This window comes from Pogona vitticeps, chromosome 3 (assembly GCF_051106095.1).
Source record: "Pogona vitticeps strain Pit_001003342236 chromosome 3, PviZW2.1, whole genome shotgun sequence".
Lineage (NCBI taxonomy): Eukaryota > Metazoa > Chordata > Lepidosauria > Squamata > Agamidae > Pogona > Pogona vitticeps.
In genome coordinates this window covers 82764851-82792804 of record NC_135785.1, presented here as the reverse complement: position 1 = coordinate 82792804, position 27954 = coordinate 82764851, and the positions used below count along the sequence as shown (strand labels likewise).

General features: G+C 39.7%; 1 protein-coding gene across 7 annotated transcripts; it reads right to left on the bottom strand.

Annotated features, from left to right (window-relative positions):
* Nucleotides 1–673: 673 nt before the first annotated feature.
* SLC35G1 (solute carrier family 35 member G1) lies at nt 674–27789 on the bottom strand. Of its 7 annotated transcripts, XR_013543961.1 has the most exons (7): nt 27346–27789; nt 13744–13924; nt 8793–9165; nt 7296–7335; nt 5317–5459; nt 3511–3588; nt 674–1218 (listed from the first exon to the last, which is right to left on the bottom strand). XR_013543961.1 is itself a non-coding variant. In XM_078391326.1 (5 exons), the coding sequence occupies exons 1-5, from the start codon at nt 27680–27682 to the stop codon at nt 5395–5397; spliced, it is 996 nt and encodes a 331-aa protein (XP_078247452.1). In that variant the 5' UTR covers nt 27683–27789; the 3' UTR covers nt 674–5394. The 7 variants fall into 7 exon arrangements, 3 of the variants coding, with proteins under 3 accessions (XP_078247452.1, XP_072851420.2, XP_078247451.1); XR_013543960.1 differs by having other exon boundaries at nt 3511–5459; XR_013543959.1 differs by having other exon boundaries at nt 674–3588.
* Between the last annotated feature and the right edge of the window lie 165 nt (nt 27790–27954).

Below are 27954 nucleotides of genomic sequence, written 5' to 3'. Positions count from 1 at the left end.
ACGTGAGGAGCTAGCCTCCCTACCTCAAAAAGGGGGGTCCTACAGTGTGGGAGCAGGTGCTAAGAAGGCCTTCTCTCATGTCCTCACCAAACATCCCTATGAGAGACGTGGGACTGAAAGGAGGGATGTGCCATTTGTAGAGTCTCCCCTGAAGATCTCAAGATCCTGGCAGGCTTATACAGGGAGTTATGTTTCCTCAGATAGCCTGGACCCAAGTCACGTGGGCTTTATAGGTCATAACCAGCTTTGAATGTTCCTTGGACTGCTAGCCAGCAAAGCTAATGTAGTGAGGTATTTTTATTTTCACTATAATCAACTCCAGTCAGTAATTCAGCTGCAGTGTCTTGGATCCACCGACACTTCTGATCAGTTTCCAAAGGCAGTCCCAAAAAGTATGCTAGTGACAGTATACTGTACATGTATAAATAAGTAAGGCTGAAATAATGGCCAAATTACTTAACTGAAGAAAAATCTTGAAATGTTTAAAAGAAAGAGCTTGGGTCATTTGGAGGAGAAAGGTGGGGTAAAAATACTATATATATAAGTAAGACAGAACTGAATCAGAAATATAAATAATGAGAAATCCTAAAACTACTTTTTAAAGTTTATTATTTCCTGTCATATCTGACAGACAGTTGAGAATCTTCTGATAGCAATTAAATCAAGACAAATATTTGTTGTTTATTTGCATTTATTAGAATTTGTGAAATTATATAAAACCTGTACAAAAATATTCTTTATACTTTAAGATTCAGGAATTTAAAAGTTTAGGGTCAAAATATAATAGTTTCTGCTATACAATAGCAACTACAAAAATAGCTTAATGTACAATACAAAGTTTATGAAAATAGTGCAGATAACATAAAATCAATTCTGAAAAAATACAGTTCTTCAATAGTCAAACCACTGGAGGTGCATTAAAGACAGATACTTCTGTAGAGTCATTCATTCATTGCTCGTTTCAGCACAGAAAACTATGCACTTCAATTATTATATATGGTGGCAAAAAACAGCATTATCAGTAAATCAGTAGTAAGCATGAGAAGCACAACCTCAAAGATGTAAAGATGGGAAACACTTTTTTTGTGTATGGCTGTTTTTTCTTGTTTGGTAGCTGAATGAAAACGATGAAGACCATATATCAAATAGCTTCCAAACTGTCTACTCTGCTCCTCATTCAGTGAGATGGTCCCTCACTTTCTTTGGCCAAGTCACCACCTATAGTGGTAAATATAATTATGTAAGTAGGTAACAACCCCCGTACCTGCTTATGGAGTATCACTTCTAACAACACAAGACCCATCAACTGATCCTGCTGCAATCAACGATCAGTGCTGAACATGTATATAATGTAACAGAGCCCCTGGGAATAATACAGTACGTTCTAAACAGCAGAGGGTGGAGGGATTAAAAGCAACTGCTTCACAAATAACTAAAATGCACTGCTGGGTTGGTACACAGCTCTGCAATTGCGTTAGGCAAAGAAACCACAGCAATGCCTTTCATTAAGAAACATCTAAAATTCCTGAGGAAATTTGGAAAGGATATGGAGAACACTGTTGTAGAAATCTACTTCAACCTGTGCAAGTGAGGATTCAAGGACAATTAACTAGTGGAACCTTTGCATGTTAACACTGTTTAAGATTAATCAACTCTCTATAACTTAAGCATCAGAAAGGCTGTAACAAAGCTGGCACAGTAATACCTATGTGATGTCTCAAGCTATCCAAAAAATTCCATCTTCTGTTATGAGCCTGACCAAGGGTTAAGATCATCAGGGGGGGCCTTTTTCTCAGTCCTGTCACCCCACAGGTAAGAGCCTCTCTGTCGCTGCTCCCAGTCTCTGGAACCCGTTCCCACTGGAGGCCAGGCTGGCCCCATCTTTGCTATCTTTCTGCAAGCAGACTAAGACCTTTCTCTTCAAGCAATTTTTTCCTTAGTGACTGATTGTCTAAGAGAGTTTTTTAAAAGGTTTGTATTTCTGTTGTTTTTGAATCTCTTTTGGTAATTGTTTTTACCTAACATTTTAAATATAAGATTTAATTCTTTTCAAATATTTAAATAATTTACTGTTTTAAGCTTTTAATATTGTGTTTTTAATGATGTCTCAGATTCGTTTTTATGAGAAAGGTAGTGTAGAAATATTTTAAATATATAAATGTGATGGATTCATTGGGCAGTTGAAACTTGTGAGCAACTGTTCAACTATTATTTGAAACATTTTTATTATGCCCTTCAATTATTAATCCAGGACAGTTTACAGATAAAATAATAATGAAAATGTAAATTTAAACACTCGGTCACCCAGCTGAAAATTTTAACATCATCTTAAATTTATCATTTCCTAGAAGCTATATGAGCTTATTTAACAATGTTTTCAGTCAACGTTGAGTGCATTCCTTACTAAAACATCTTAAATTTTACCATGTGATGGAAAACAGCTTTGTAGAACAATCTGGTATGTGTCAGGATTCAGTGAGTTCAGTGGAACTTACTTCCAGGTACATATGTGCAGGTCTGCAGCTTTAATATACAAGCTCACAAACCAGTTCCCATCTCCAGAGGACAAATGCACACTATGCATTTCATTGGAAACTGGTATCGATTCATACGCTGAGCCAAGAATTACTCAATCTAAGAACATGCTGATTCATATATGAGTACCTTATGAGTTGTTCTGGGTAGATGTTATATCACTATGATTTGTATAATCCTTACTGATCTGACCTTTATTCTATTACTGTACTTGTACCCTGGTTAACTTTGTTATGTTTTTACTACTCTTACATATTTATAATTTTTAAAATTTCATTCCTCTCTTATTATTTCTCTTATGACAATTAAAATATATTTATAAATTTAAATAAAAAATTAGCCTAGCATCAAAGAGAAATCTACATTCAGATTCCATTGGTTTTAAACAGAGTAATACGTTCAAATTTTAGTTAAAATTTAATATTTTTTCCAGACTTATTATCAGGCAAAACTGCCCATTATTCACATTTACTTGCCAGTAGGTCCAGTAAATGGTGATACTTACTTCCAAATAAACATGGATTGGGTTGGATAACTCTGCTATTGTGGATCATAACCATTTTAAAACACCAAACTCTGAAGAACAGTTGGAGTGCCATGTAGGGGGAATATTATAGGTACAAAGTCAAAATGACCATGGACCCTAACCAACTTGAATTTCCCCATCCAAACTTGGAAACCCGGAACAAGACCAGCATTTTAAGAGGTAGCTTCTATATAGACTGCTACAAGGGCCTGCTCCTGTTTACAGTTCATAAATAAAGTGCATGGTGCTGGTGTGTGCCTGTCAGTTGAAGGGGCAAGTTTCCGACACATCCTTCATTCAGGAGGAGCAGACATAAGTTGTCAGTAGGGGACTACGTGCTGCCAAAGCCAAACATTTGTGAAACACTGTTCTATGTACCACAGCCTTACTCTCAAGAGAGTTAAGGGCACCTTGAGGCAGGTGGGCTGCACATCCGTGGACATACTTACCTGTAAGCAAATCCCACTGATGCATAACATATCTGCAGTGAATCTTTTCCTAGTCCATTGTCATCCATTTAGTGCCATCTACAGGGGACAGGGAAAACCTTGAGCATGACCATGATTACAACCAGACATTACACCTCTTCAAGGTTCCTGCATAACCTTGGATTCATCTGGGTCAAGCAGTGTGCTGTCTTCTGCCACCCAATGGCTTCTGCAAAAACCAGGGACCTCCACTCTATAGTTTGTTTAGTGTAACCTCTAAGTACTGCAGCAGCTGGATAAGTTATTTCTGTGGCTTGTGGATAAAGAGATAAACCAGAGTGTCATTTGCGAGTGATTTCTGACTATGGACCAAAAGTCTGTGGACTGTTCAGCTGCTCTGCCTAAAAGGAAAGAGCAGCTTGATAACAAGAGCCAGCATATTGGCTTACTGGAATTCAATATAGTTCTATGTGTGAACCTGGCTGAAATTACACCATACTTCTTCTTTAACTAAATATTACTGAGAAGACATTTCCACAATAGCCACATAATCCCCATAACTTGTCATTTGATCCTTGGAAAGCTCATTCACCTGAGACTGGCAGCAACTAACTTGTTGTTTAGTTGCTAAATTCAGCATGGCGAATAAATTTAGGAAGATTTTAGAAACAGATAAAACTTTGTGATTTTGAAGAGGCACTCACACAAAAACAATTTATGATGGAGCTTTGCCATGATGATTCATTTTTTCTATTTAAAAATAATGAATATACCGGATGTTTAAAAATGCTAATCTCAACAGAGATTTTTTACCAGTTACAATGCATTAGGATGCTGATCTAATTTATTTTGAACAAAAATATAAAGTTATTAAATAGGAAATGTCTGCCTCTCCTTACATAATAAATTTAGAGAAAGAGCTATTTGAAATAGCCTGTTGAACTATATAACCTTATATAATATAGAACATTTTGACAAGCTGTAAGTACTTCTGTGCCAGAATAGAGAAAAATTACCAGCGGCATTTGTGTTGGCACATATTTTGCATGCAAAAGACTTATTCCCTCATTTCTGTAGTTAATATGATGATCAGATAGCAGATGCCAGAAAGTCCTGCATTCCAGCCAGAACTAAGTGATGTAGAGAGCACATCATTAGAAGCAGAGCTCTCTGCAGATGTAAAATATATTTATTTATCCTAATACAAGTGCACCTTGATTTGCATTTTGAACTAGCTTAATTTTGTAATTGGCCATATAGTGATACATAAGGTTTTCATCTACAAGTCTGATTTTATCAGCCACACAGCTTCGAAAGATGTGTGCCCAGGGAGGAATTGTAACAGCAAGAAACATCCGTTTCCCTTGATGTGTAATTTGATCCAAAGACTCTGAAGAGCCACTGCCTCTTTGAATTAGTAATAGTGGAGTCGATGAACAGACTGTCTGACCTGGTATTGAGGTGGATACCTAACTTTCTTATTCTCTGTGGCAGGCAGATATTTGTTGTAGGAGGATGTGGAGTAATATTTCAAGTAAGAATAAAACAAACAAAAAAACCCCACACACTAGACCATAGAAACAGTGCAAAATATTCAGTGTATGAGTTATTCAGGGGCAAAGTTAAGGTTACAAAGAAAGAAAACTGTAACCACCTTATTTCTTGTAAGACATTGAATCACTAACAATAAGTTTACATCTTTAATTTGAACTTCCTCAATGAGTTTAAGTCAAAAATATTCTTAGGCTCTTAGGCAATTTAGGAAAAAAATGGTTTTCTTCAGTTTTAAAACTGTTTACATGTTTCACAAAGAAGAAATATACATACCGATATTGCTTTAGTGAAAAACAATGCAAATACACAGCAGTTTTTTTTAAAAAAAATAAAGTACTGTTAGAAAGGTGCTTATGTAAATTTTACGATGTCCATCAAGGTTGTAGATGCACCCACTCTCCAGTCAAAAAACACCTCTGCAGAAAAAAGGAAAAGAATCAACATATCCTTTTAAATAAAAATAGGTGAAAAAATTAGTTTCTTAAAGCAATGATTCATGGAAATACAGTAAACCCCATCTGAAGCCACTAGGGAGTTTTATGATCACAATAAAGTTCAAGAAATAAATATTATACAAACTTTATCTGTATACAACAAAACTAATGCATCTTTTGCTATATCAATAAATGTCAGGAAAATGCTCTTGCAGTTGAAAATTAATATTTAAAACAGAATGGCTGGAATCCTATTAGTGTCATGTAACTTGCCATGACTGATCAATGAGGTACTATAGGACATCTTAATTATCCAATCAGATATGCAACTAGGCACATGATCGAATCATGCCTGAGCACTTCCTCAGCTAGCTATGACAAGTAAAACAAACCCTGCTTGAACACCAATTGGATTTTGGCCAGTATATTCTAAAATACTAAGACTACAAATTCTGAACTTACTAAAAAAACCCACATTAGACACACAAAGGCTTGTTTCTAAGTAAACTTACATAGTGTTGCACTGCAATTGCACAGTACTATGAACTCAGAAGCAAATGTCTGTGCTCAGTGGCTTTCTCCTACATAAGTGTTTATAAGACTGCAGCCTTAGTGAAACAACAGCACCAGAACTGGGAGGTTCAAAACAACTGCACAGAATGAACTGCTGGACAGCTCAGTGGTTTAAGAGCGAGAGATTAGGATTTCCATACTCTGTGTATCTCCTCGACAGGAGCTAGACTCAGTGATCTACAGGGTCACTTCCAGCTCTGCAGTTCTAAGATAAGATCCAACTAATACAGTGTTGGGAACAATGACACCACTGGGAACTGTTATTAGGCTTTGTAAATTAAATATGGATGTTTGTAATTCTCCAAAGCTCTCACTTAGATCCAGTGATTGAAATCCAGCAGTGTAACTTACACTGTGCACGGTATAGAAAAACAAGCAAACATTAAACATATCTGCATAGTGTTGAATGTGGCTGCACGAGAAGTGGTAGCCACATACTCAAGTGGCACTGGGTTCTATTCAAAGTTGTGTAGTCTGATATCCACCGTGAAAGTGGGAACCCTCCCAGCCTTTCATGTTCTCCCCCGTTGGGCACTTCTCAATCTACTCTGAAGAATTTCTCAAACTCTCTAGAGCAGATCTCAGTATCTATTTGATGGGGGAGAAGAAACCCGTTCTATGAAAAATATGTTTTGGCAGATGAACATCATTAGATTTTACCCATTATTTTTCTTTGATTGAATTGAAGCAGCTAAATAGCAGTGACCATTATGGCTTTTGTTCTGTCTACTCAGGCAAAGATTTAAAAAGAGGTATAAATATGCCATTGAAGGTAAAGGTTCCCCTTGACAATTTGTCCAGTCGTGTCCGACTCTAGGGCGCAGTGCTCATTCCTGTTTCCAAGCCGCAGAGCCAGCGTTTGTCTAAAGACAATCTTTTGTGGTCACGTGGCCAGCATGACTAGACACGGAACGCCATTACCTTCCCACCGAGGTGGTACCTATTTATCTACTTGCACCTGCATGCTTTCGAACTGCTAGGTTGGCAGGAGCTGGGACAAGCGATGGGAGCTCACTCCGTCGCATGGATTCAATCTTATGACTGCTGGTCTTCTTCTGACCTTGCAGCACAGAGGCTTCTGCAGTTTAACCTGCAGCGCCACCACGTCCCTCAAAAAACATGCCATTACAGAGGCATTAAAATTTGCTTCATTATTGTATAGAAAAACAACTATGCCAAAATCAGTAAACATTACTTTTAAAATATAAATAATTTAATTTTAGCTCTCACTCGAAAACAACATACCTGCTTTGAGAAGAAGTAGGAAATCCTGTATTTGATTGATCTATCATACCAAAATGAAACATTTGAAAATAGTTGAAGTGAATGTTTCTAAACCAAATATGTGTAAAAAATGCACAGTGTCATCCTACTTTATATTTTAAAATTTGATATGGTCATATGGCACAATAATGTTGGATTAACAGTAAAATTTGCACAATCCCAACGCCTTACATCTTGTATAGTCAATCCACATTTACTGGGTATAGGTGCAAATTTTACCAGAGCGAAACATGAATTGGACATAAGACATGGAACTGAATGTTGTTCCCATTCGCAGGGACAAGTGCCCAATACACTCATAGAACACGAGTTGTCTCAGGTAGCATAGGAGTACCATCTCCATGAACAAGTTCACGGATAAATGACACGAACGCTAATGTCATTATTAATAGGAAAGCCACTTCACACATCTCCCCAAGTTAAGATGAGAAAACAAAATGATTCAAGAGCTAGCAAACCTTACTGTAGCAGAGAGAACAGAAGTTATGTGTTACGTTACGATTGTCAAAATAGAACAGGGGAGAAAAAAATTATATGCAAGTTCATTGTTCTGTTCTGGCCTCATTTTTAAATAATATATGAACTGGCTCACTGCAGCTAACTTTATGGAGAAATGCATGAGATGGAAGCATGACATGAGAAATTATGACTGGAGTCCAAAAGGCTTCTTTAAGTGCACCCAAGGCCTTATGCATGACAAATGGATTCTGTTTTGGGTTGTTGTTTTTGCATATTTTAACATAGATATTTCCATGTCATATTCAACAGGCTGTGTTGACCTTTAACTTTAATAAATTTTACTTAGCACTCCTTGAAAGACTTGTTAAGTTTAGAACAAGACTGTTATACTGGATGGGCTGTGGTGGTGGTGGAGGAGACAAGTCCAAAGTTCCCTTGGGTGCACCAAACAAGCTGGTGAATTGAGACACACACACACACATACAAAATTGGTGAGTTCTGCTGAAACTCTTGTTTATGTCAGAAAACATAAGGATGGAAAAAAATACAGAACAATATATGTATCATTTAAAATAAACATTTAAATGCTTTGCCCTGTTAGAAATGGCTTGCTTGTTATATTTCAGTTTCTGTAGTTTTTTTGTTTTGATGCCATTTCCGAAGGACTGTGCCAGAGCTGCTGGCAACAACACAAAGGGATCCTCCCACTGTCCACCATGTTGGTAAATGATTAAGAAAAATAATTTGAAAAATAAAAGCAAACACCACATCCATTGTTCTCATTATAGCAACAGGACCTGCTTTCTCTATTTGCAATGCTTTAGTAAGAAATATTTGACCACCCAGCCCCAAAACTCCAATTAATATTAGGAGAAATCTATCTATACCACAGTTGGGTAAACTCCACGCATCTATTACAAAAAGTGCTATTATACATACTATTAGTCCAATTACTGCATAATACCAAATAGACAAAAAATAATGCACTGATTTCCCCACCTTTCGTAGTATAACAATAGTTGAAGCAGCGGCTATTGCACTTGTAACAGCTGCTATTGTCCCTTTAAGATGATCTGTGTAGCTTCCTTCAATTCCAGTAACTTCTGTTCCAAATAAAAAAGGTGGTCTTGCGATAAGCACCACTCCAGTGATTGTAAACAGGGTGAAAAGAAGATCCCAAGGACTGTATTTCTCCTTGAGAAATATCCAAGCAAGTAGTGATGTAAAAACTGGACTGCTGAAAGTAATGACTGTAGCATCAGCAAGAGGCATCACTTGGAACGCATAGTAAAGAAGAATCATTGCACTAGAGCCAAGCAATCCTCGGAAGAAAAGAAACATTCTTTTGGCTTTTGGTCCCAAAAATCCTGTTCTAAAATGAAATGGCGAGACAGAAAGAGAGAGAGAGAGAAAGGCATCATTTTTACTCAATGGTCTGAAGATTCAACAATTGTATATGAACATAACTTCATAAACTATGCTTATTCTAATAGCTGTCAGAATGATGCTACTGGGACTCTTTCTTGCAGGTTCTTGTGCTCGTATTCAGCACCCATCATTCTCAGTATCCATTATAATACACTCTCTTTTACTCCCTTATCCAAATGCATTTTCTTCAGAATTCTAGTTTTAATGGAATTTTCTTCCAAGTAAGTATGCTTAGCATCAAAGATATGAAATGTGCTTTGGTGCCTCTGTGTGCAAAATGTTCTGGTTTTCAAAATATGTGAGATATTCAGGAGGGGTAGCATTACCACTGATACTCCCCCCCCTCAAGTTTCTGTGCCTACGCGGGAATTTGAACCCAGGTTTCCTGGCTTCTAGGCCAACACTCTGTCTACTTAACCATACTGGCTCCCCATGTAAATTGACCCAGCATGAATTAAAGCAGAAATGAAACATGAAGGAACTGTTATAAAGCCAAGTGTGTTTCTACATTCTGTATGTAACATCTTTCTCTTTTTATATCTCAACATTAAGAATGGCTTAATTTCAGTATCCAGGAAGGGGACCAAGGGGGCATCTGCATTATGATTTATCTCTCACTGCTGCTTTGGAATGAAATAGGCTGAAAACAGACTAAAAGAATGCAATCTCAATCACACACACCAAAGTAACCCTGCTAGTGATCCAAAAAGATACAAATGGAGACTGAAAAAGGCTGGGCTGGTTCTCTATTATAGTGTCATGTAGTTGCCACAAAATGATTTAACTTGACTGTCCCAGCAGGGAAACAAAATGGGGGATAAATTATAATGTAGAGCCCCCCCCATGCTTGCTCTGTGCTCCATTTTTTTTTCAAACTAGTGCCCCTCCATGAAGACTGCACAAAAGGCTGCCATTATTTGCAGTCACAACTCTCCCTGTTTTTGATTTGTTAAGATTGCCCACACATGTACAGCCTTCATCTGCTGACATGGGACACACCATCCCCAATACAATCTCAATGGCAGCCCCATACTTTGCTGAAGGCCTTGCATGTGTATACAGGATCCTGAACAGACCACAGGAGCACAGAGCATTCCACAGTAGATTATACCTCTGCCAATGTGCCACAGCAAGAGACTCCAAACCACTTTAAACCAAGGAAAATATTTGCTTTAAACAAAAGTTTCTCAGTTTGAATTATGGCAGAGCAGTTTTCTAGGCGTATGGATTGAAGAAACAAGATAGCTTAGGATGCACATGACTCTTGCAAGCTATGTATTATTCAGCCTTTCTGCAGAAGAATTTAAGAAGCTTGGTATCAGAAACAAGAGGTGGAAACAAAGGTGAGATTTATCATAATAGCTGAAGTAATAACACAGGGATCTCAAATATTCCTGTCCCTAAGAACATCTGGAAGCTTGAAAACCTATGGATGCTATCAGACAATGACTGACAACTATAGCAAAGACCTTTCTCTTCAGGCAAGCTTTCCCTTAATGACTGGCTGCCTGAGTGAGTATTTAAATAGATTGTTGTGCCTTACTGCTTTGAATGTGTTTTTGTATTGCTTTTGTTTACTGTTTCTCTGTGTATGTACCTAGTATTTGTTTGATCCTTTTTAGTATGTGTATACTTACTGTTTTTAGCTTTAAATGTTACTTCTAATAATGTAAGCCACCTTGGATCCTTTTTAAGGAGAAAGGCAGAGTAAAAATATTTTAAATAAATAAACAATCAAATGACAAGTAATTTATTCACGAAACTGAGTATGATTGTGTTGTTATGTGCTGTCCAGTTGACTCCAATTTATGGCAACCCTATGAATGAGAGATTGTGGCTTCTTTTAGGGAGTCAACCCATCTTGTAGCGGGTATTCCTCTTTCCTGCTGCCTTCAAACTCTCTCAGCATTATTATCTTTCCCAGAGACTCTCATGGTGTCCCCAAAGTATGCTTTGCCTCCAGAGATACAGGTGATTAGTCTAAGGTTCATTTGTTCATCTTACTGGCAGTCCAGGGTATCTGCAAACTTCTCCCCCAGCACCATATTTAAAATGAATCATTTTTTTCCTGTCAGCTTTCTTTACAGTCTAGTTTTCATATCTCCTTTTTAAAGAGATTGACCATTGGTAATGGTGCAGCTAAAAAAATCTTGTAAATAAATAAATAGTAATAACAATAATTTTAAAACTGTAGAGCTGGAAGGGGCCCCATGGATCTGCCTCTGTCAAGGAGACATAGTGGGGAATTGAACTCCCAAGCTCTGCAGCCAGAGATTTAAACCACTGAGCTATCCAGCAGTTCATGTATAGTGAACATTTCCAGTCTGTAAGTCACTGTTTTGTTTCCCATATTTGTGACATATTCTTGTTAGGATTTTAACAGATTCAGTTTCTGTGAAATAGTTCTGTAGGCATCCCATCTACCCTGGTGATTCATTTCTTCCTAGTGCTTTCAGAGCAGCATTCGCTTCACTTTCTAGAATGGCAGGTTCTTCATCACACGGTTTCTCCTCAAAGAAGTCTGTCTTCAGTATACTGCTTCTATCTTCTTTTTATTTTCTCCTGGTGAGATAGTATGCTTCCTGTTGGTCATTCAACATTTGTAATCTAGGCTTAGATTTCCCTTTGATTTTTTGGATCTTCTGGTTGGTAGTTAGCTACTTTATTGAAGAAGTAATAACAAAAACAACAGCAAACATTCAACTTGCAAAAGATTAAAATTATAAAATACTAACATTATATATACAATTTAGTCAATCAATTAGTCATAATAAAATTAACTTCATTTCAGTTTGTTCTTCTCCTCTATTGCTTTGCATTGGCCATGATAATAGTTCACTTTGTCTCTACTGCATTCAGGTTTCTAACCCAATTCTGTCAACTTTTAATTTTGTTTCTTGCCTTTCCTTTTCAATTTGAAGTGTTTCTTCCGTCATACATCTTTTTCTTATCTTTTTACTACAGGAATTGTAATTTTGCATTCTTCTCTAAAAATATGTTTGAGTTGAATCCACAGTTCTTCTGGTTCATGGTCAATTGACTTTAATAATGCAAATCTATTTCTTATGTGAACTTTAAATTCATCAGGAATGTTGTTTGAATTATATTTTATCACTATGATTCTTTTAGTGTTCCTTGATCAGTGCCACAATCTGCTCCTGGTCTTTGTTTGGCAGAGAGAATGCAGCTTCTCCATCTCCTGCTTCCAATTACATAATCTATTTGATTTCTATATTAGCCATCTGGTGATGTCCACATGTATAGTCATATGTCTGGTTACTTGAAGCATGTATTTGCAATAAACAGATTGTTGGTTTTGCAGAACTCTATGAGTCATTATCCTGCTTCATTTCTGCCCCCTAGGCCAAATTTTCTAACACCATTTGGTTCTGCTTTATTCCCTACTTTTGCATTCTAGTCACCTATGTTTATAAGCATCAGTCTTGTTCTGGTGTGTGTTCAATTTCCTCTTGGATACTTGCGTAAAATAATTCAATTCATCTTCTGCAGCACCAGCAGTGGGAACATAGAGCTGAATGAGGTTATGTTGATAGGTATGCTTACATGGGAACAAATCTCACTGTTATCTCTGAGTAGGCTCATCTCAGTTTGCTGTGCATATTTTATTTCCCAGTTTTAATATAATATTTGTTTGTTTGCTTTTAAAATATTTTTATATTTACTGTTTTAAGCTTTTAAACATTGTCTTTTAATGATACAAGCCACTTTGGGTCCTTTTTAAGGAGAAAGGCGGGGTAAAAATATTTTAAATAAATAAATATAGATGAACCAATTGTATGTTAAACAGTATAACTATTCCACAGGCTGTTTTGCCCTATGAACTTCAGATGTTCATAGCTGGGAACCTCATCCACTTTTCATTTCTCCCTTCTTCCTACGTAGTCACTTCTCTGCAACCATTCCTTCTGATCAAGGAGCACTACCAGGAGCAAAAACATTGCAGAAAAGCAATTTAAGGAGATAGGAAAAAAGATGATCTAGTCCAGTGGTTCTTAACCTTTGTTACTCAGATGCTTTTGAACTGCAACTCCCAGAAACCCCAGTCAGCACAGTTGTTGATGAAGGCTTCTGGGAGTTGCAGTCCAAAACTCCTGAGTAACCCAAGGTTAAGAACCAGTGATCTAGTCAATAGTTCAGTTTTCTCCTCTGACCTATTTATGCTACATTTTGAATTACACTTCAACACCAACATTTTATAGACATCCACTGGCAAATTGATAGATCACCAGAGTTTGCCACCATCAATATCAGCTTCAATTTTCTAACAATGTGCCCTACATTCCATACCAGGTTAAAATACCGTAAGTATCAAGCAGTTATGCTGAGAAAAGCAGAAATCCCATAGTAATGTTCTTCAACTGCTTAAGTTTTAAGGGGCATTTTTAAAAATCTGTACTATTTATTTGAGCCAATCTGATTATGTTTGTTTATATTATAATTATGTTTATAATGGAACAGCACTTTCCCTTTGATTTCCATGTGCAGAGGACATAATACTTACTTGTAGTATATTAAACCAGGAAGAACAAGTGCCATTTGGAAAACACATCTAAAGGCACTGACTTCCACCGAGTGTACATCTTCAATTTTCTTCAGCAATAAAGAAGCCACGGAAAAGAGAAAGGCAGACAACAGCGTATAGAACAGTCCGAGACCTGGACAGGCACTTTTCTTCTTTGCTCCTAGAATAGAAATAATGTAATTTCAAGTTAGCAATTAGCAATTTGACTATAATGTTTTAAGTCTTGTTTTTAGAAGTGTGTTTCAACAATTAACTCTGTAGAATGTAACAAAAATGATAGTTTGTTTTGCTACTGTAATTATAAATGCTTATATATTGTAAAGAAACGGCAATTCTTGATAAAAGAGTATGGGCAGTAATTGGACAATGACAAAAATTACTACCTTTTTAAAATTATAAAAATATAAGATAGATATACTGGTCTCATAGATTAGGTTCTATTAGTATACTTCCTTGTGTCTTTGTTGCCTGTAACCAAGGTTCAAACTGCTATACTGTATTCAGAACTATTTTGATAATTTGACAATGAACCCTTGTGGGTAGTAATTTCCACCAATGAAGTGAACAAAGAAGCTTCTGCCTGGGTGGACATTTAAGCCACTGCATTGAGGCAGTTTTGAGAACCATGTTAGGATAGGGAAACAGGTTGTGTGGCCTTCTCTTGCCACCGAGCTACTCCCCTGTAGTAGGTAGTCAGTGGGATTCCCTTTCATTTTACAATGAGCTACAAGCTATCCTACTATGTAAACACCTTTCTTTTACCACATAATATGAACCAATCCTAGGATTGTGGTCCTGGAGGATCACTGTCACCAAAATTCTTGTCTATCGATATATCAGACTTTTTTAAAAAAGTGCCATCATCTCTAGAACTGTCGCCTGTGGAAAGCTAAGGGTCTGGGGAAGCAAAGGAGTTTTGTGGAATGAAGGGTTTGGCAGGACACTTTTCTCAGTTGCTAGGCAACTTGAAGTCACACAACCTGAAAGCTGAGAATCAATGTTTTCTAACATTCAACAGCTGTTAATCCAAGGTGGCAGAATACATTCCAATTCAAGGTGGCAGAGTGAACCTTGGTTTGGGGGAAACAAACAGGGTGGAACGTCACATAGTGATCAGCAGTGGGATGTGAATAGAGTCCAGTAAGCCGAAGTAAAAGGGAATTTTTCTTAGTCTAAGGTACCTATTAGAGAGAGAGGTCTGTCATGAAGGAGTTGGTGACTCATTAGAGCTTTTGGTGAAAAGCTTAGTAGTGTGGCTCCAGAACGCAGATCTTGGGAGAGACTAAAATAGGAGAAGACTCTGAGGGAATAATTCGTTTGAGGTTACCTCAAGATTAGAATTGAAAGACCAGTGGGCTACCTTTGGATCCTAGGCTCTAAGAAGAGAGTGCTGAGAGGACAAAAGCAGAAGTCAGGGTCAGAACCATATCTAAGGTGACTGGAACAAGCAGCGGCTTGAAAAACAGAAAAAAATAAAAATAATCTGAAATAGTTTTGTGTCTGGAGGCAAACAGATAGAGTGCCTCAGACCAAGGAACAGCTTGGCTGGGTGCCAAAAGAAAAAGAGTAGCAATCCTTGGCTGCCGAAGGAGAGCTACAGAGTAACTCAGGAACTCAGACAGGAAAAAAGTATTTTAAACTGAGGCTTGACTATATCTCTCTGCAGAATAAACCAGTTTATCCAAATAATATTCAATATTTCCTTTGCAAAATATTGAAACAGAGACAGTGGCAGATGCATTATTAAATTATATGTGTCGCAAGGGCTTCGCTTCTGAGATAGTTACAGATTTGGGGACCTCATTTACATTCAAATCAATGAAAAGGTTGTGGCAAGTCTGTGGAATCACTCACATCACATCATCACCTTATCATCCCCAGATAAATGGATTGGTTGAGAAATTTAATGGGACCCTAATGCGTATGATTCGAGCTTATACTGCCGAAAATTCAAATGACTGGGATCATAAATTGCAACCCTTAATGTATGCTTATAGATCTGTACCCCAGGAAAGTACAGAATTTAGTCCTTTCAAACTATTATTTGGAAGGAAAACCCGGGGATCCCTAGATCTACTCCGGCAAAGCTGGGAGAAACAGGGAGGAGGATCCTGAGTCAGTAATCCAGTATATAGATACACTGATGAACTCCTTGCAGCAGTCTCTTGAGTGGAAAGCAAAAGGAAAGCAAAAGCACTGGTATGATAAGAGGGCCAGGGAAAGAACATTCAGTCCTGGAGATGAAGTGCTAATGTTGAAACCTATTAAAGGTAATAAACGCCAATTATATTAGGCAGGTCCATTTAGAGTAGCCTCTAAAATGAGTGATGTGAATTATGTAATTCAGGAGGAGAGAGAAGAAGGCAGAAGAGTGGTGCATGTAAATATGATTCAACCTTATTATAGGAAAAGAATTTTTGATTTTGTCTTATATGCCATTAAAGAGGTGCCCAGGAAAAAACCTAAATTATGGTATTGGGAAGGAAAGGGTGTACCACAGTATAACACTGAGGAAGTCCAAATTAGCCTTACTCTAGCACCCAAGCAACAAGAAGAAACCAGAGCTGTAGTGCAAAAATATAAGCATGTCTTTTCTAACAAGCCTGGTGTAGCCAAAGGTGTAGGGCATAGAATCCTCTGGACGGCCGACTGTGAGGAAGCCTTTGGCCAGATGGAAGACAGCACTGACTACCGGTCCGGGCTGGGAGCCGTGCTGAGCCAAACAGATGACGACGGAAATCATCATCCGGTAACCTATCTCAGTAAGAAACTGCAGGCTTGTGAGAGGCATTTGTCCACGATGGAACGGGAGTGTCTAGCCTTCATATGGCCATTGCAGAATCTCAGGCCATACATATGGGGAAGATCATTCCTCACTTCTGTGGCTGAGAACTATAAGGGCAAATAACAAGCTGATGAGATGGGCCCTACTTCTGCAGGACTTTGATTTTGAGATTCGGAATGTGAAGGGAACACAGAATGACGCGTTATCTCAGAGACCAGAAGACTGACGGATGGAGGAAAAAAATGTAAAATGAAATGATATAGAAACTGTTCGGTTTATACGTAAGTATGAGGTGCAATTAAAAATAAAATATAATCTCGTAGTGAATTAATGGTAAATAGTGATAAATGTAACAGTAATAGGATTTGTATTAAAGTAATTGTAAGTAATGCAAATTTTGATAAATGTAATTTAAATGTTTACAGTAATAAGTTTAATTTGCGCAAAATAATAGTAATCAATAATAACAAGTATGCATAGATACTGTATAAGGGAATATATATTGAGTAATAGTATTGGGAACACATTTGAAATAAATTATTTATTGCTTCCCGCATTGTTCATGAGGGTAAATTATAAGGTTTCCCCCATGAAACAAACTTTTCCTAGGGGAGAGGTATGTGACAGAATGCCCATGTCATTCCTGTCAATCATAGCTGAAGCTCAAGTGCAGGAGCCTATGAGAGGGCAGGAGGGGCGGAGTCAGTTAGGCTGTTAGAGAGAGAGAACGAGTTAGAGAAAAGGTGAAAGAGAGAATGAAAGTGTGGAGGAGATAAATTGAATAGTCAAGATAGATAGAGAACTAGAGAGAACTGATATTATTAATAAATTGGCTAAAGTGAATAAAGCAATAAAACAAATGAAGAATTGAACGTGTAACCAAATATAAGAAGTTTAATGAGTGATTCTATACAATGATTAAAAGGAACATCTGTGATTCAAATACAGTGGTTCCTCGCTTAGCGATCGCTCCGTTGAGCGATGAATTCGCATAGCGAGGGGGTCCGGGCCATCGCTGGAGCGTTCGCTCAGCGATGGCCCCTATGGCGTTTTTTCGCTGTGCGACGATCGCTAAGCGATTCGCTTAGCGATTTTCGCACAATGAAGCGGGGGAGAACAGCTGATCGGCAGTTCCAAAATGGCCGCCGCAACTTTTCCCGCTGCGCCCTCGCTTTGCGAGGGCGTGAAAATGGCCGCCCCTATGGAGAAGCTTCACTCAACGGTAAGTTTAGGGCCCAATGGAACGCATTAAACCAAGTTTAATGCGTTTTAATTGGTTTTTTTGTTCCGTTGAGCGATGTTTCTCATAGCGATGGTTAATCCGGAACGGATTAACCTCGCTATGCGAGGCACCACTGTACAGTCTAAATAAACAAGTTCGGTTGGCAGCAAGTGTCTGATTCAAGTGTGGATAAGGGATATCCACTGGTGGCAGCGGATGAAAGAGAACACATTGCCAGAGTGAACCTTGGTTTCGGGGAAACAAACAGGGAACACTGGGTGGAACATCACAGTCCTCCTTCTTATACCAGTGAAGCTCCTACTGTTGCTTCATGGTGCTTGTTAAAAATGTAACTCTTTATTTCTCTCCTGATTATTAGTGATATATTGCACAGCCTAGTTTTTGAATTGTTGAACTTTTGAATATTAAAAAAACCCTTTATGTTTGTTGGTTGCTGTGGGTTTTTTGGGCTCTTTGGCCGTGTTCTGAAGGTTGTTCTTCTTGATGTTTCGCCAGTCTCTGTGGCCGGCATCTTCAGAGGACTGGAGTAGGAACTCTGACCAGAGGACAGAGACTGGCGAAACGTCAAGACAAACAACCTTCAGAACACGGCCAAAGAGCCCGAAAAACCCACAACAACCATCAGATCCCAGCCGTGAAAGCCTTCGAGAAAACCTTTATGTTCATTGGTGATTTATATATATTACAATATTTTTCTCTTTAATGAATGCTCTGAATTTTCAGATTTATATTATAAACTGCTTTGAGATATATTTGGCTATGAGAAGCTGTCTGTAAACTGATAAAATAAATAAATAATATTGTTGCCATTTACATCTACTTTGTTCAAGTCATGCTGGATGGGCATGATGAGATTTGCAAGCCAACCTTTCTGGTAAAACTACAAGATAGAAGAAAGGTGCCGTACTGTATAAGTTTAGAAAGAAGCATCTGCTTATAGATATTTTTTTCCAGAGCCGTTTAGGTGGCTATTGTCAGAAACAAATTGTTGATCTGGACAGATCATTGATCTGCTCCAGAAAAACTCTCCATATAGTCTTAGATACTAGAGCATAGCCATATTTTCTCAAAAGTGAGGCAAATTTTTATTTAGAGACCTGGATATACTGTAAGATCACAGAAATGTCCTTGAACCAATTTACTGCAGCTGACAGGATTAAGATGCAACTAAGCTTTTAAAAAATCTAATCTAAAAGTGATACATAGGGGTCACCCATTAAGACAGAGAATTATTCATATCTCACACTATCTACAATCTTATTTATATTCCTATTTTATTACTTTCCTCCTTTTCTAGTCTTGTATTTCCTGTTTTTTGTGGTGTGCTAATTTCTTTACTTACAGGTAGTTGGGAGGCACCCTGTATTGTTAAAGCTGGGTTAACATACAATTGATGTGAGTCCATATTGTACGTGTGCAAATTGAGGCAGTAATGTTATTAAGGATGAACATTTACTGACTAAACGTCATGGAGCTCTGCAGATACTGTACTGCAGTTCAGAGGAGTAAATGGGCTAGCTGTTTCTTGTAAAATCAATTTGAATTAAAAACCATTATGATTAACAGAAAGAGACATGCATTACCTCCAGCTGTAACATGCTTTGATATTAACTTCTCTGAAAACTGTCCTATGTTTTCTGTCTCAGTGTGTTATAGATGCTCTGCTTTGGGTCTTTCCATTTTGACAATAAATTGTCTGGAGAGAGTGGAAAGCTCAGATTACAAGCCAGGTTTAGTTTAAGATAGTGTGTGATGAGAGAAGAAATTTAAGAGATACTGAAAAACTGGGGTGTTTTAAGGAGTCTGTGCAATTTCTATAGCCAGCCAGAAGCTCAGACTGCTACAGTAGTAGCAGACAAATATTTTTAAGTGAATCTGTTCTGGTCATGGCTATGGGGGTGGTGAAGGGTGCATTTTAAAAAGAAAAGCACAGGCGAGTGCTCTGTCTGGTGACTTGTCTCCCAGTTTGTCTCACTTCTGATTTCAGAGCCTGGTATGTATGGTGAGGGAAGGGTGGGAGTGGGTGAGAAAGGCAGAGACAAAGAGTGGTGGTTGACTTGTTAGTGGGAGAGGAATAAGGTTTAGCAATATAGGCACCAAATATCAATTTCAAACTTTAGATCATATCCCCAACCCCACTGCTTTCCATGAAATCAAGGCAAACCTCCTTAACAAGATCAATGTATGATTGGCAAAGGTGTCCACAGGAAACTTTTTTGGGGGGGGTGTAATATCTTTAAGCATTCCTATTCATGCATCGTGCATCTTGTCCAGACAGTTGCCAAGAACATATATGAATGAAGTCATGCTGTGGGAAATATCTGCCAAAGGTTAGTATCTCCTGCAGCAATTGCAGTCTTGAAGGGTGGGGGAAACCAGAACAAAGGGCACATCAGCATTTTTCTCTTTTTATGTGGTCTGTTATGACTATGATGAACAAAACAAAACCAGGTCGATATCCCCAGTGAACAGGAACACAACTTCAAGTTCTAGTGTAGTTGATTATCTGAAGTCAAACTGGATCGCTCCGTGGTTTAGTTTCTCTGGCTGCAAAGCCAGAGGTTGGGAGCTCAATTCCCCAACTTGCTGGACTTTATGATCCATAGGGTCCCTTCTAGTTCTGCAGTTCTAAAGTTAAAGTGGGGCAGGATTCAAAGTACAGCATGACCATGATTCTTCCCATAATATAAATAGCAATGCACTCTCAAGTCAATTCTAAGGTATAATTAACCTTCCTAATGTTTTCTTGGTGTAAAATACTCAGAAATGGTCTACCAGTTCTCTTTTCTGATCATGTTCTGTGATTCTGCAGTTTGCCCAAGGCTGTACAAACTACCCGTAGCTCTTCTCCCAGGAGACACAGAAGGAAATTGAACTGCAGACCTGGGTGCTTCAACTCATTCAGCTAAACAGCCATCTCCCTTTTTCCCCAATTCCACACAGTAAAACTCTTTTGCAACACTTTCAAAAGCAGCTTCTCATAAGGGGTCCCTTAACTTTGCTTTAGCATGACTTAAACTCCAGTAATTACATACAATACTGCATGCAAAATAAAAGAATCGCTCATTGCACTCTTGACTGTTTTGGGTGGGTGGGGGAACAAAACCAAAACATCACTCAATTCAGTGTCTGTGTACCTTCAGTTAAATTTTTTAAAGTGTACTGATAAGACAATTTCCCTCTAGCTCCTTTTATACTGGCTCTGAACCAGTACTGTACTAGCTTTTAGTTCAGCACCGATGAACAATGACAGGAAACATCTTCCATATCATAGTACAACAAGCAGAAACACACACACCCAGTTACTCTGTTGGATATATAAAGGTCTAGTAAAAACACAAGTGTTTTATTAGTACTGTACTCAAGTCTCCAGTTTCTAGTTTCTGGCCCACTCTATTCTAAAGATTATGACCAAAGCAAAGAACTGAAACCTTAAAATAGAAATATTTTCTCTACCCCGTCCTCACTTCTTTTGCCTCATAGATGAGGGCTTGGCAGATTGTACATGTGGTGAATCTACTCACAGATCTCTGGGTAACAAACCACCTTGGGTTCTTTTAAGGAGAAAGGTGCAATAAAAATATTTTAAATAAATAAATTTAAATAAACTTGCCGCAAATTGACAATTGTTCATTTCCTGCTTATTTAACAACAGTATCACCATCAATATGATCTCTCTCCACCCCTTCATCCACACTGTTAAAATTGAGAAAACTTGGGAATACCAGGAGAGGAGAGCATGTGAATGTGGTGGTATTCAGTTCTGAAACTGAAAAATTTCTGGGCATAGAGTTCTTTCAAGACAAGTGAATGTCTGCTGCACCAGACTCCAGTTGGTGGATCTTGGAAACCAGCTGAAAAACAAGGTAGATCCTACAAATCTGACACCTGGCCATAATTGTGTTGCAGACTATAAGGGTAAATTAACTTGTTCATTCTGAACGTTGTACTGTAGCTCCAGACAGTGATAGCCAGCAAAGCCAATGCTGAGGTATTACAAGATGTGCAGTACAAAAAAAGTGGACATTCACAAACTGCCCATCCCTGCCATATAACACAGTTGTACTATCAGAGGGTAGTTGCAAGCAGAAAACATTAAATGGCGGAAAGAGTCTCTCACTATGCAGAAAGACCGAAGGAAGATTCTCTCCCATCATGCCAACAGATAACATTTCCCTGACATTTCTCACAAAATATTAGGTACAACTTGTTGCCTTCAGGAAGGTCAGGAAGAACTCTTCCCAGCCACAAATTTCATTTTAATATCTGGTCATACAATAATGTAATGTGGTGGTAAACAGCTCTCTTTTCAACATCTTTTCGAACTTCAACCTATTAATATTTGAAAGTATCGGATATAATTGCTGTTTACATGATTATGCAGGATATTGAATTTTGTATTTAATTTCTTTGATAACCAGGGGATGTTTTAGATTTTTAGATATTTGTGTATTTTAGATTTTTTATGTTATTTTAACCAGTTTTTTAAAGCCACGTTGATGTACAGCACTTCACAAAGAAAGACAGACTATAAAATCCTTCAATAAAATAGAATAAATTCTGGTTTGTGGAACCATTATCATTGCATCTAAGCAAAAAAAAATGTTGATGATACAGTGTGTTGATCATATACAGTATAGTAATATCTTTCACATACACCTCTTCCTTCAACAACACTGGGGTTAGGGATGACAGACCCTGTGTAGTTCAAAATCTATGTATAATTCTTAAGCCAACCCAATTGTAAGAATAAAGCATAAACAGTTGATTTTCACTCTCTCTCTCTCTCTCTCTCTCTCTCTCTCTCTCTCTCTCTCTCTCTCTCTCTCTCTCTCTCTCTCCTATTTCTACTATTAGGCATCCTTCAGTCTCAAGAGACTATGGTATCATGCTCTGCAAGGAGGACTTGGAACAGTGGCTGAGAAGGCCAATTTGAGAATGACTATCCCTTCCACACTGAAGACAAATACTGTACAATCTGTACCCCGTCTACCTCCCTGATTTTGCTGCTTTCGTGACTGCCTCTTTGCCTCGGCCTGCTAGACAAGGGTCTCTTCAAATTGGGAGAGGCCGCGATGCACTGCCTGCCTCCAGGCGGAATGCTCAGATGTCAGAGTTTCTCATCTGTTCAGATCCATTTCCTTCAGATCCCGCTTGCAGATATCCTTGTATCGCAGCTGTGGTCTCCCTCTGGGGCGATTTCCCTACACTAATTCTCCATACAGGAGATCTTTCGGAATCCGACCATCAGGCATTCTTACAACACGCCCAAGCCAATGTAGACTTCGCTGTTTCAGTAATATATACATGCTAAAAATTCCAGCTCAATTTAGGACTACTCTATTTTGGACTTTGTCCTGCCAGGTGATACCAAAAATCCGTTGGAGACAATGCATATGGAACGTGTTCAGCTTCCTCTCCTGCCATGCACAAAGGGTCCAGGACTCACTGCAGTACAGGAGTGTGCTCAGGACACAGGCTCTATAGACCTGGATTTTGATGTATGCCGTCAGCTTCTTATTAAGCCATACTCTCTTTTTGAGTCTAGAGAACATGGTAGCTGCTTTCCCAACGCGTTTATCCAGCTCGACAACTAGGGAGAGAGTGTCAGAGGTCATTGAGCCAAGGTCCAAAGTCTTGGCAGGCCTTGCTAAAACAATTCATGAGTTGTTTGAAGTCTTCAGCAGAGTGGGCATCAATGGCTGCATCATCGCCAAAGAGGAATTCCCGCAGGCATTTCAGCTGGACTTTGGTCTTCGCTCTCAATCTAGAGAGATTAAAGAGCTTTCCATCTGATCTAGTCCGGAGATAGACACCTTCTATTGCAGTTCCAAAGGCGTGCTTCAGCATGACAGCAAAAAAGATCCCAAACAGGGTCAGCATGAGGACACAGCCCTGTTTCACTCCGCTTTGGATGTCAAAGGGATCTGATGTTGAGCCATCAAAAACTACAGTGCCCTTCATTCCCTCAGGAAAGGACCTGATGATGCTAAGGAGTCGAGGAGGATGTCCAATCATAGGAAATATTTTAAAAAAGCCATCCCTGCTAACCAAATCAAAGGCCTTTGTGAAATCTATGAAGGCCACAAAGAGTGGCAGTCGTTGTTCCCTACATTTCTCCTGCAACTGTCTGAGGGAGAATACCATGCTAGTGGTGGATCTATTAGCTTGAAATCCACACTGTGATTCTGGATAGACTGTCTGCAAGCACCTGGAGTCTCTTCAGCACAACATGGGCAAGCAGCTTCCCTACAATGTTGAGAAGAGAGATGCCACGGTAGTTATTGCAGTCACCTCTGTCTCCTTTGTTCTTGTACAATGTGACGATGTTTGCATCCCTCATTTCCTGTGGTACTCCACCTTCCCTCCAGTAGAGACGAAAGACTTCATACAGTTCGGTGGTGATGATGTCTTTACAGCACTTCAACAGGGATGTTATCCTTTCCAGGTGCCTTGCTGGAGGCGAGGGGAATCCAAGGCCACTTTTATTTCTGCTAAGGTGTGCGTCGGAGAAGGCTTGGGACTGCCCCGTGTCTGCTTCTGAGTAAGCATGTGTGTGTGCGTGTGTGTTTGCAGGGAGGCTTCGGGCTGCCTGGTAAGGTGAGATGCTGTTTTCTCCTTTTTAAAAACTGTTCTGCGTGTTTTTGCAACACGGTTTTGAGCTGGGGGGTTATTTTTGGAGTAAGGCTTATATTACGAGCATCCTGAAAAATCATACTAGGCCTTATTTTCAAGTTAGGTCTCATTTTTGGGGAAACAGGGTAGGAGCCTGCACTCCTATTAGTTCTAAGCTGCTATTGATCTAAAAGGAGGTGGAGCTTTAATTGCAGTTCACCTCCTGCTCCTGCTTGCCACTCATCTGTCCTGGCACAATACGTGTAAGGAGCTCAATTCAAAGCTATCTTCCAACAACCTAGTACAGAACAATTCCCCACCCCTACCCCCGGTCCTTGGGAGAATGGGACTAAACTGGTCCCTAGTGTCAGAAAGATTGGGGACCACTTCATTACAGACACAGATTTACTGTGTCCATTAAAACCTGATGTAATAAATGGGATTAGAGATGGGCATGAACCAGCAGTTTGGCTGTTCATGAGTTTGTCCTTTGGCCAAACAGGTGTTTGGCACCTCCCACCCTTGCCTCCTCCAGCAGGCACCCACTCAGAGAAGCTGGGGTGCTGCCTTTGAATGGGCACCCACCAGAGGAGGCAGGGCTGAGAACTGCTGAATACCTGTTCATTCAAATGAGGAATTAGCACAAACTGGCAGTTTGTGCCCATCTCTAAATAGAATAGTCCTGCAAGCTACTCAGAGGTGTTATATGCTGCAGAAAAATGTCAAAATTATGTATGCCAGACTCGCATCTCTTACAGTCCCATGAACAAATTGATAAGGCAATGTATATCACCCCTGTGGTTCATGAAATGGGTAATGTAGCATCAGGGGAGAACAGAACAGCTAAACTGCTTGACAGAGAGGAGGACAATAATTTGCCATATAACTTCTCATCCATTTATGTAAACCTGGATTAAAACTTCAGCACAGCAGATATCTCAATGAGCTAAATTCTACATACTGGAGTTCCGGATATTTAAAGCACTGTTGTTTGCTGTTCATAGAGAGCAAGGCTGGCAAATAAGCACTGTTTCAAACAAAAGGTTATGGTCTTGTGCTGCCTGTAGAATGTCAGGTGATGGATTATGAGTTAATATTCCTATAGCTGCCTGAAGTAGGCAATATTGTTTTGTTTTCCAAAGAAACATGCTTATGTATAACAACAGACAAATATATCAATGTAGATTTTGTGTAATTAGAAATAGTGGATATGAACACTCTTTGTTCCAAAATATACTTTATTTCAGTAGGTCCAGAGCTTCACAGCATATTAACCACATAGGCTAACACTTCACAAAGTCTATCCCATAAATACAACTCCAGGCCTAAACTACACTCCAGAAGAACTTGCTACAACTCCTGTCATATCATACGTCAAAACTACCACACTTCAAAATGATGCCAAATCCTATTCTCTTTTGCTCTGTTTTTCATAGGTACACTACAGTATCAGTTGGTACAGGACTGCCACTTTTCCTCACCAGTTCTCTGCTCATCTGCTCCCCATCTCCCCTGCTCGATATATTTTCTTGCCCCTCCCTTAACCCCTGTTCTTTCTTCAATTTCTTTTGTCCTTTGTGCCACTGTTTTACACATGCAGATACCGGGTTCCTCTTTTGAATTAAAATAACACATCCAACAATATAAACCTTTAAAAAAATTAAAAGAGAAGGTGGGAGCAGGGCACCATATTCTTATCATGTGACACTGAGTCCAGCCCTGACATGACCATGGCAACAGTGTGCATGCCCACCCACACCCATTTGTAGCCAACATAGGAAATGCACTTTATCCTGTTTATCGCAAACATGTAGTTCCAGCCTCACTTTGCAAGAAGTTTCACTTGAAAAGCACATTATATCATCACCAGTGGGCTTTACATAATTAATTTGTAAGTCATATGGACTCAACTGGTTTTGTACTCAAAATCATAAACATGGATTTTTAAACAAGTGAACTGAAAAAATTGTAGGAAAAACACAGTTTTGAAGCACATAATGGAAATGCTAAAGGCACCGCACACTAAAGACAAACAGATTTATAAGCATCAGATTTTGTAGACTAATGACACTTAGGGAGAGATGTTATAATAAATGTGTCCCTTCAACATAACACAGGGCTCTTCAGCTGTTTCTGCTGTAACATACACTGCTGCTTTTTTGGAAACTGAGGAGCAGATGACCCTTGTTAGGTGACTGTAGGCAAGAAGATTACAAATACAGTAAATAAAAGGAAAGACTTCTCTTTACATGTTCAGTTATGTTTGTGGAGCACAGAACCCGACTCATGTTAATTGCTGCGGAATCAAGCGATTAAAGACACTTCCTCCCTCCCTCCTACAACGTTGTGAAACAAAAAGAGATGGGGGCCCAAAATCTGTATTTTAAAAACGGAGAGGCACAGTATAGGACTTTCTATGGAAACCTAAAACGATAGAATTTAACCATCACTTCCATGTACTTACTAATAGACAAACTAAAGAGGTTACAGAAGAAAAAGCATTAGCGTTTGCTGGCTTGATAAAAGTTCAGGGATTCAAACTTTGTGGGGAGAATTTATGTCAGAAATTCTAGAAGGCAAGGACCCGAGGGCACCTCACTTGGTGAAGGGGGGGGTTGGGAGTTGTTTACTATAGAGCCGCCCGGCCCACGCCAGGAAGGAGTGCCAGCTCGCCGGGCACCTTTTGCCTTGACCCCCCCCCTTCCACGGGGCGCGCCAGGGAGACGAGCGGGCTCCTTTCTCCGCACCTCCGCCGGAGGTCAAGGGCAGGCGCCACCAGGCTCTTTGCCCGCGCTGGGTCCTGCCCTGCCCTGCCCGCGCCGCCCCATCTCTCCCCCCCCCCCCCCGGTTACATAAGGGCACGTCGTGCTAAGGAGGGTAACTAGAAGCGGGAAGAATTCCCTGAAGGGGAAGCCTGCCGCCGGCCGTCCTCACCCACCGGGCGCCGCGCGTCTCCACGGCAAACTTCCGCGGAGGCAGCCGGAGCAGGAGGTGTCGCCAGACTGAGGAGCGTCCGCCGCTTCCATGTCGTGCACCTGGTAGCCTAGGCAGGGTTGCTCCTGCCTGGCCCCTTCGTCCCCGTCCTGGGTCCCAGGGAGAGAGGCTTCCTCTTCCCATCTCTCCTCTCCTCCTTCTCCCGCCGCCACAGCAAGGGGAACATCAGCAGCAGCTTCCCCGCCGCTGTCCTGACCCTGCACCATGAAGACCGCCGCTCCGTTTCCTTCAAACTGCCTGCCGGCTCTGCCCGGCAAAGAGCCGGCAACTTCAATGCGCATGCGGCATGCCAAGCCTTGAGGCCGCCCCGCCCGCCCGCCTCTGCCCCCTTCGTGAGGCGGCCAGCCGGCCTGCTCGCGGACGGAGTGTCGTCCCTCTGTCAGAACTTAAGAGGGGGTCGCTATGAAAGGAAGGGTATTCCCTTCCTCCTCCTCCTCTTTCCAGCACTTTGAAATGGGGTGTGCGTGTGTGTGTGCGTGTGTGTGTGTATACACTGCAATCCTTCCGTTCTGTCCGATAATACTTTGTGGAAAGAAAAGGACGACTTGTGCGT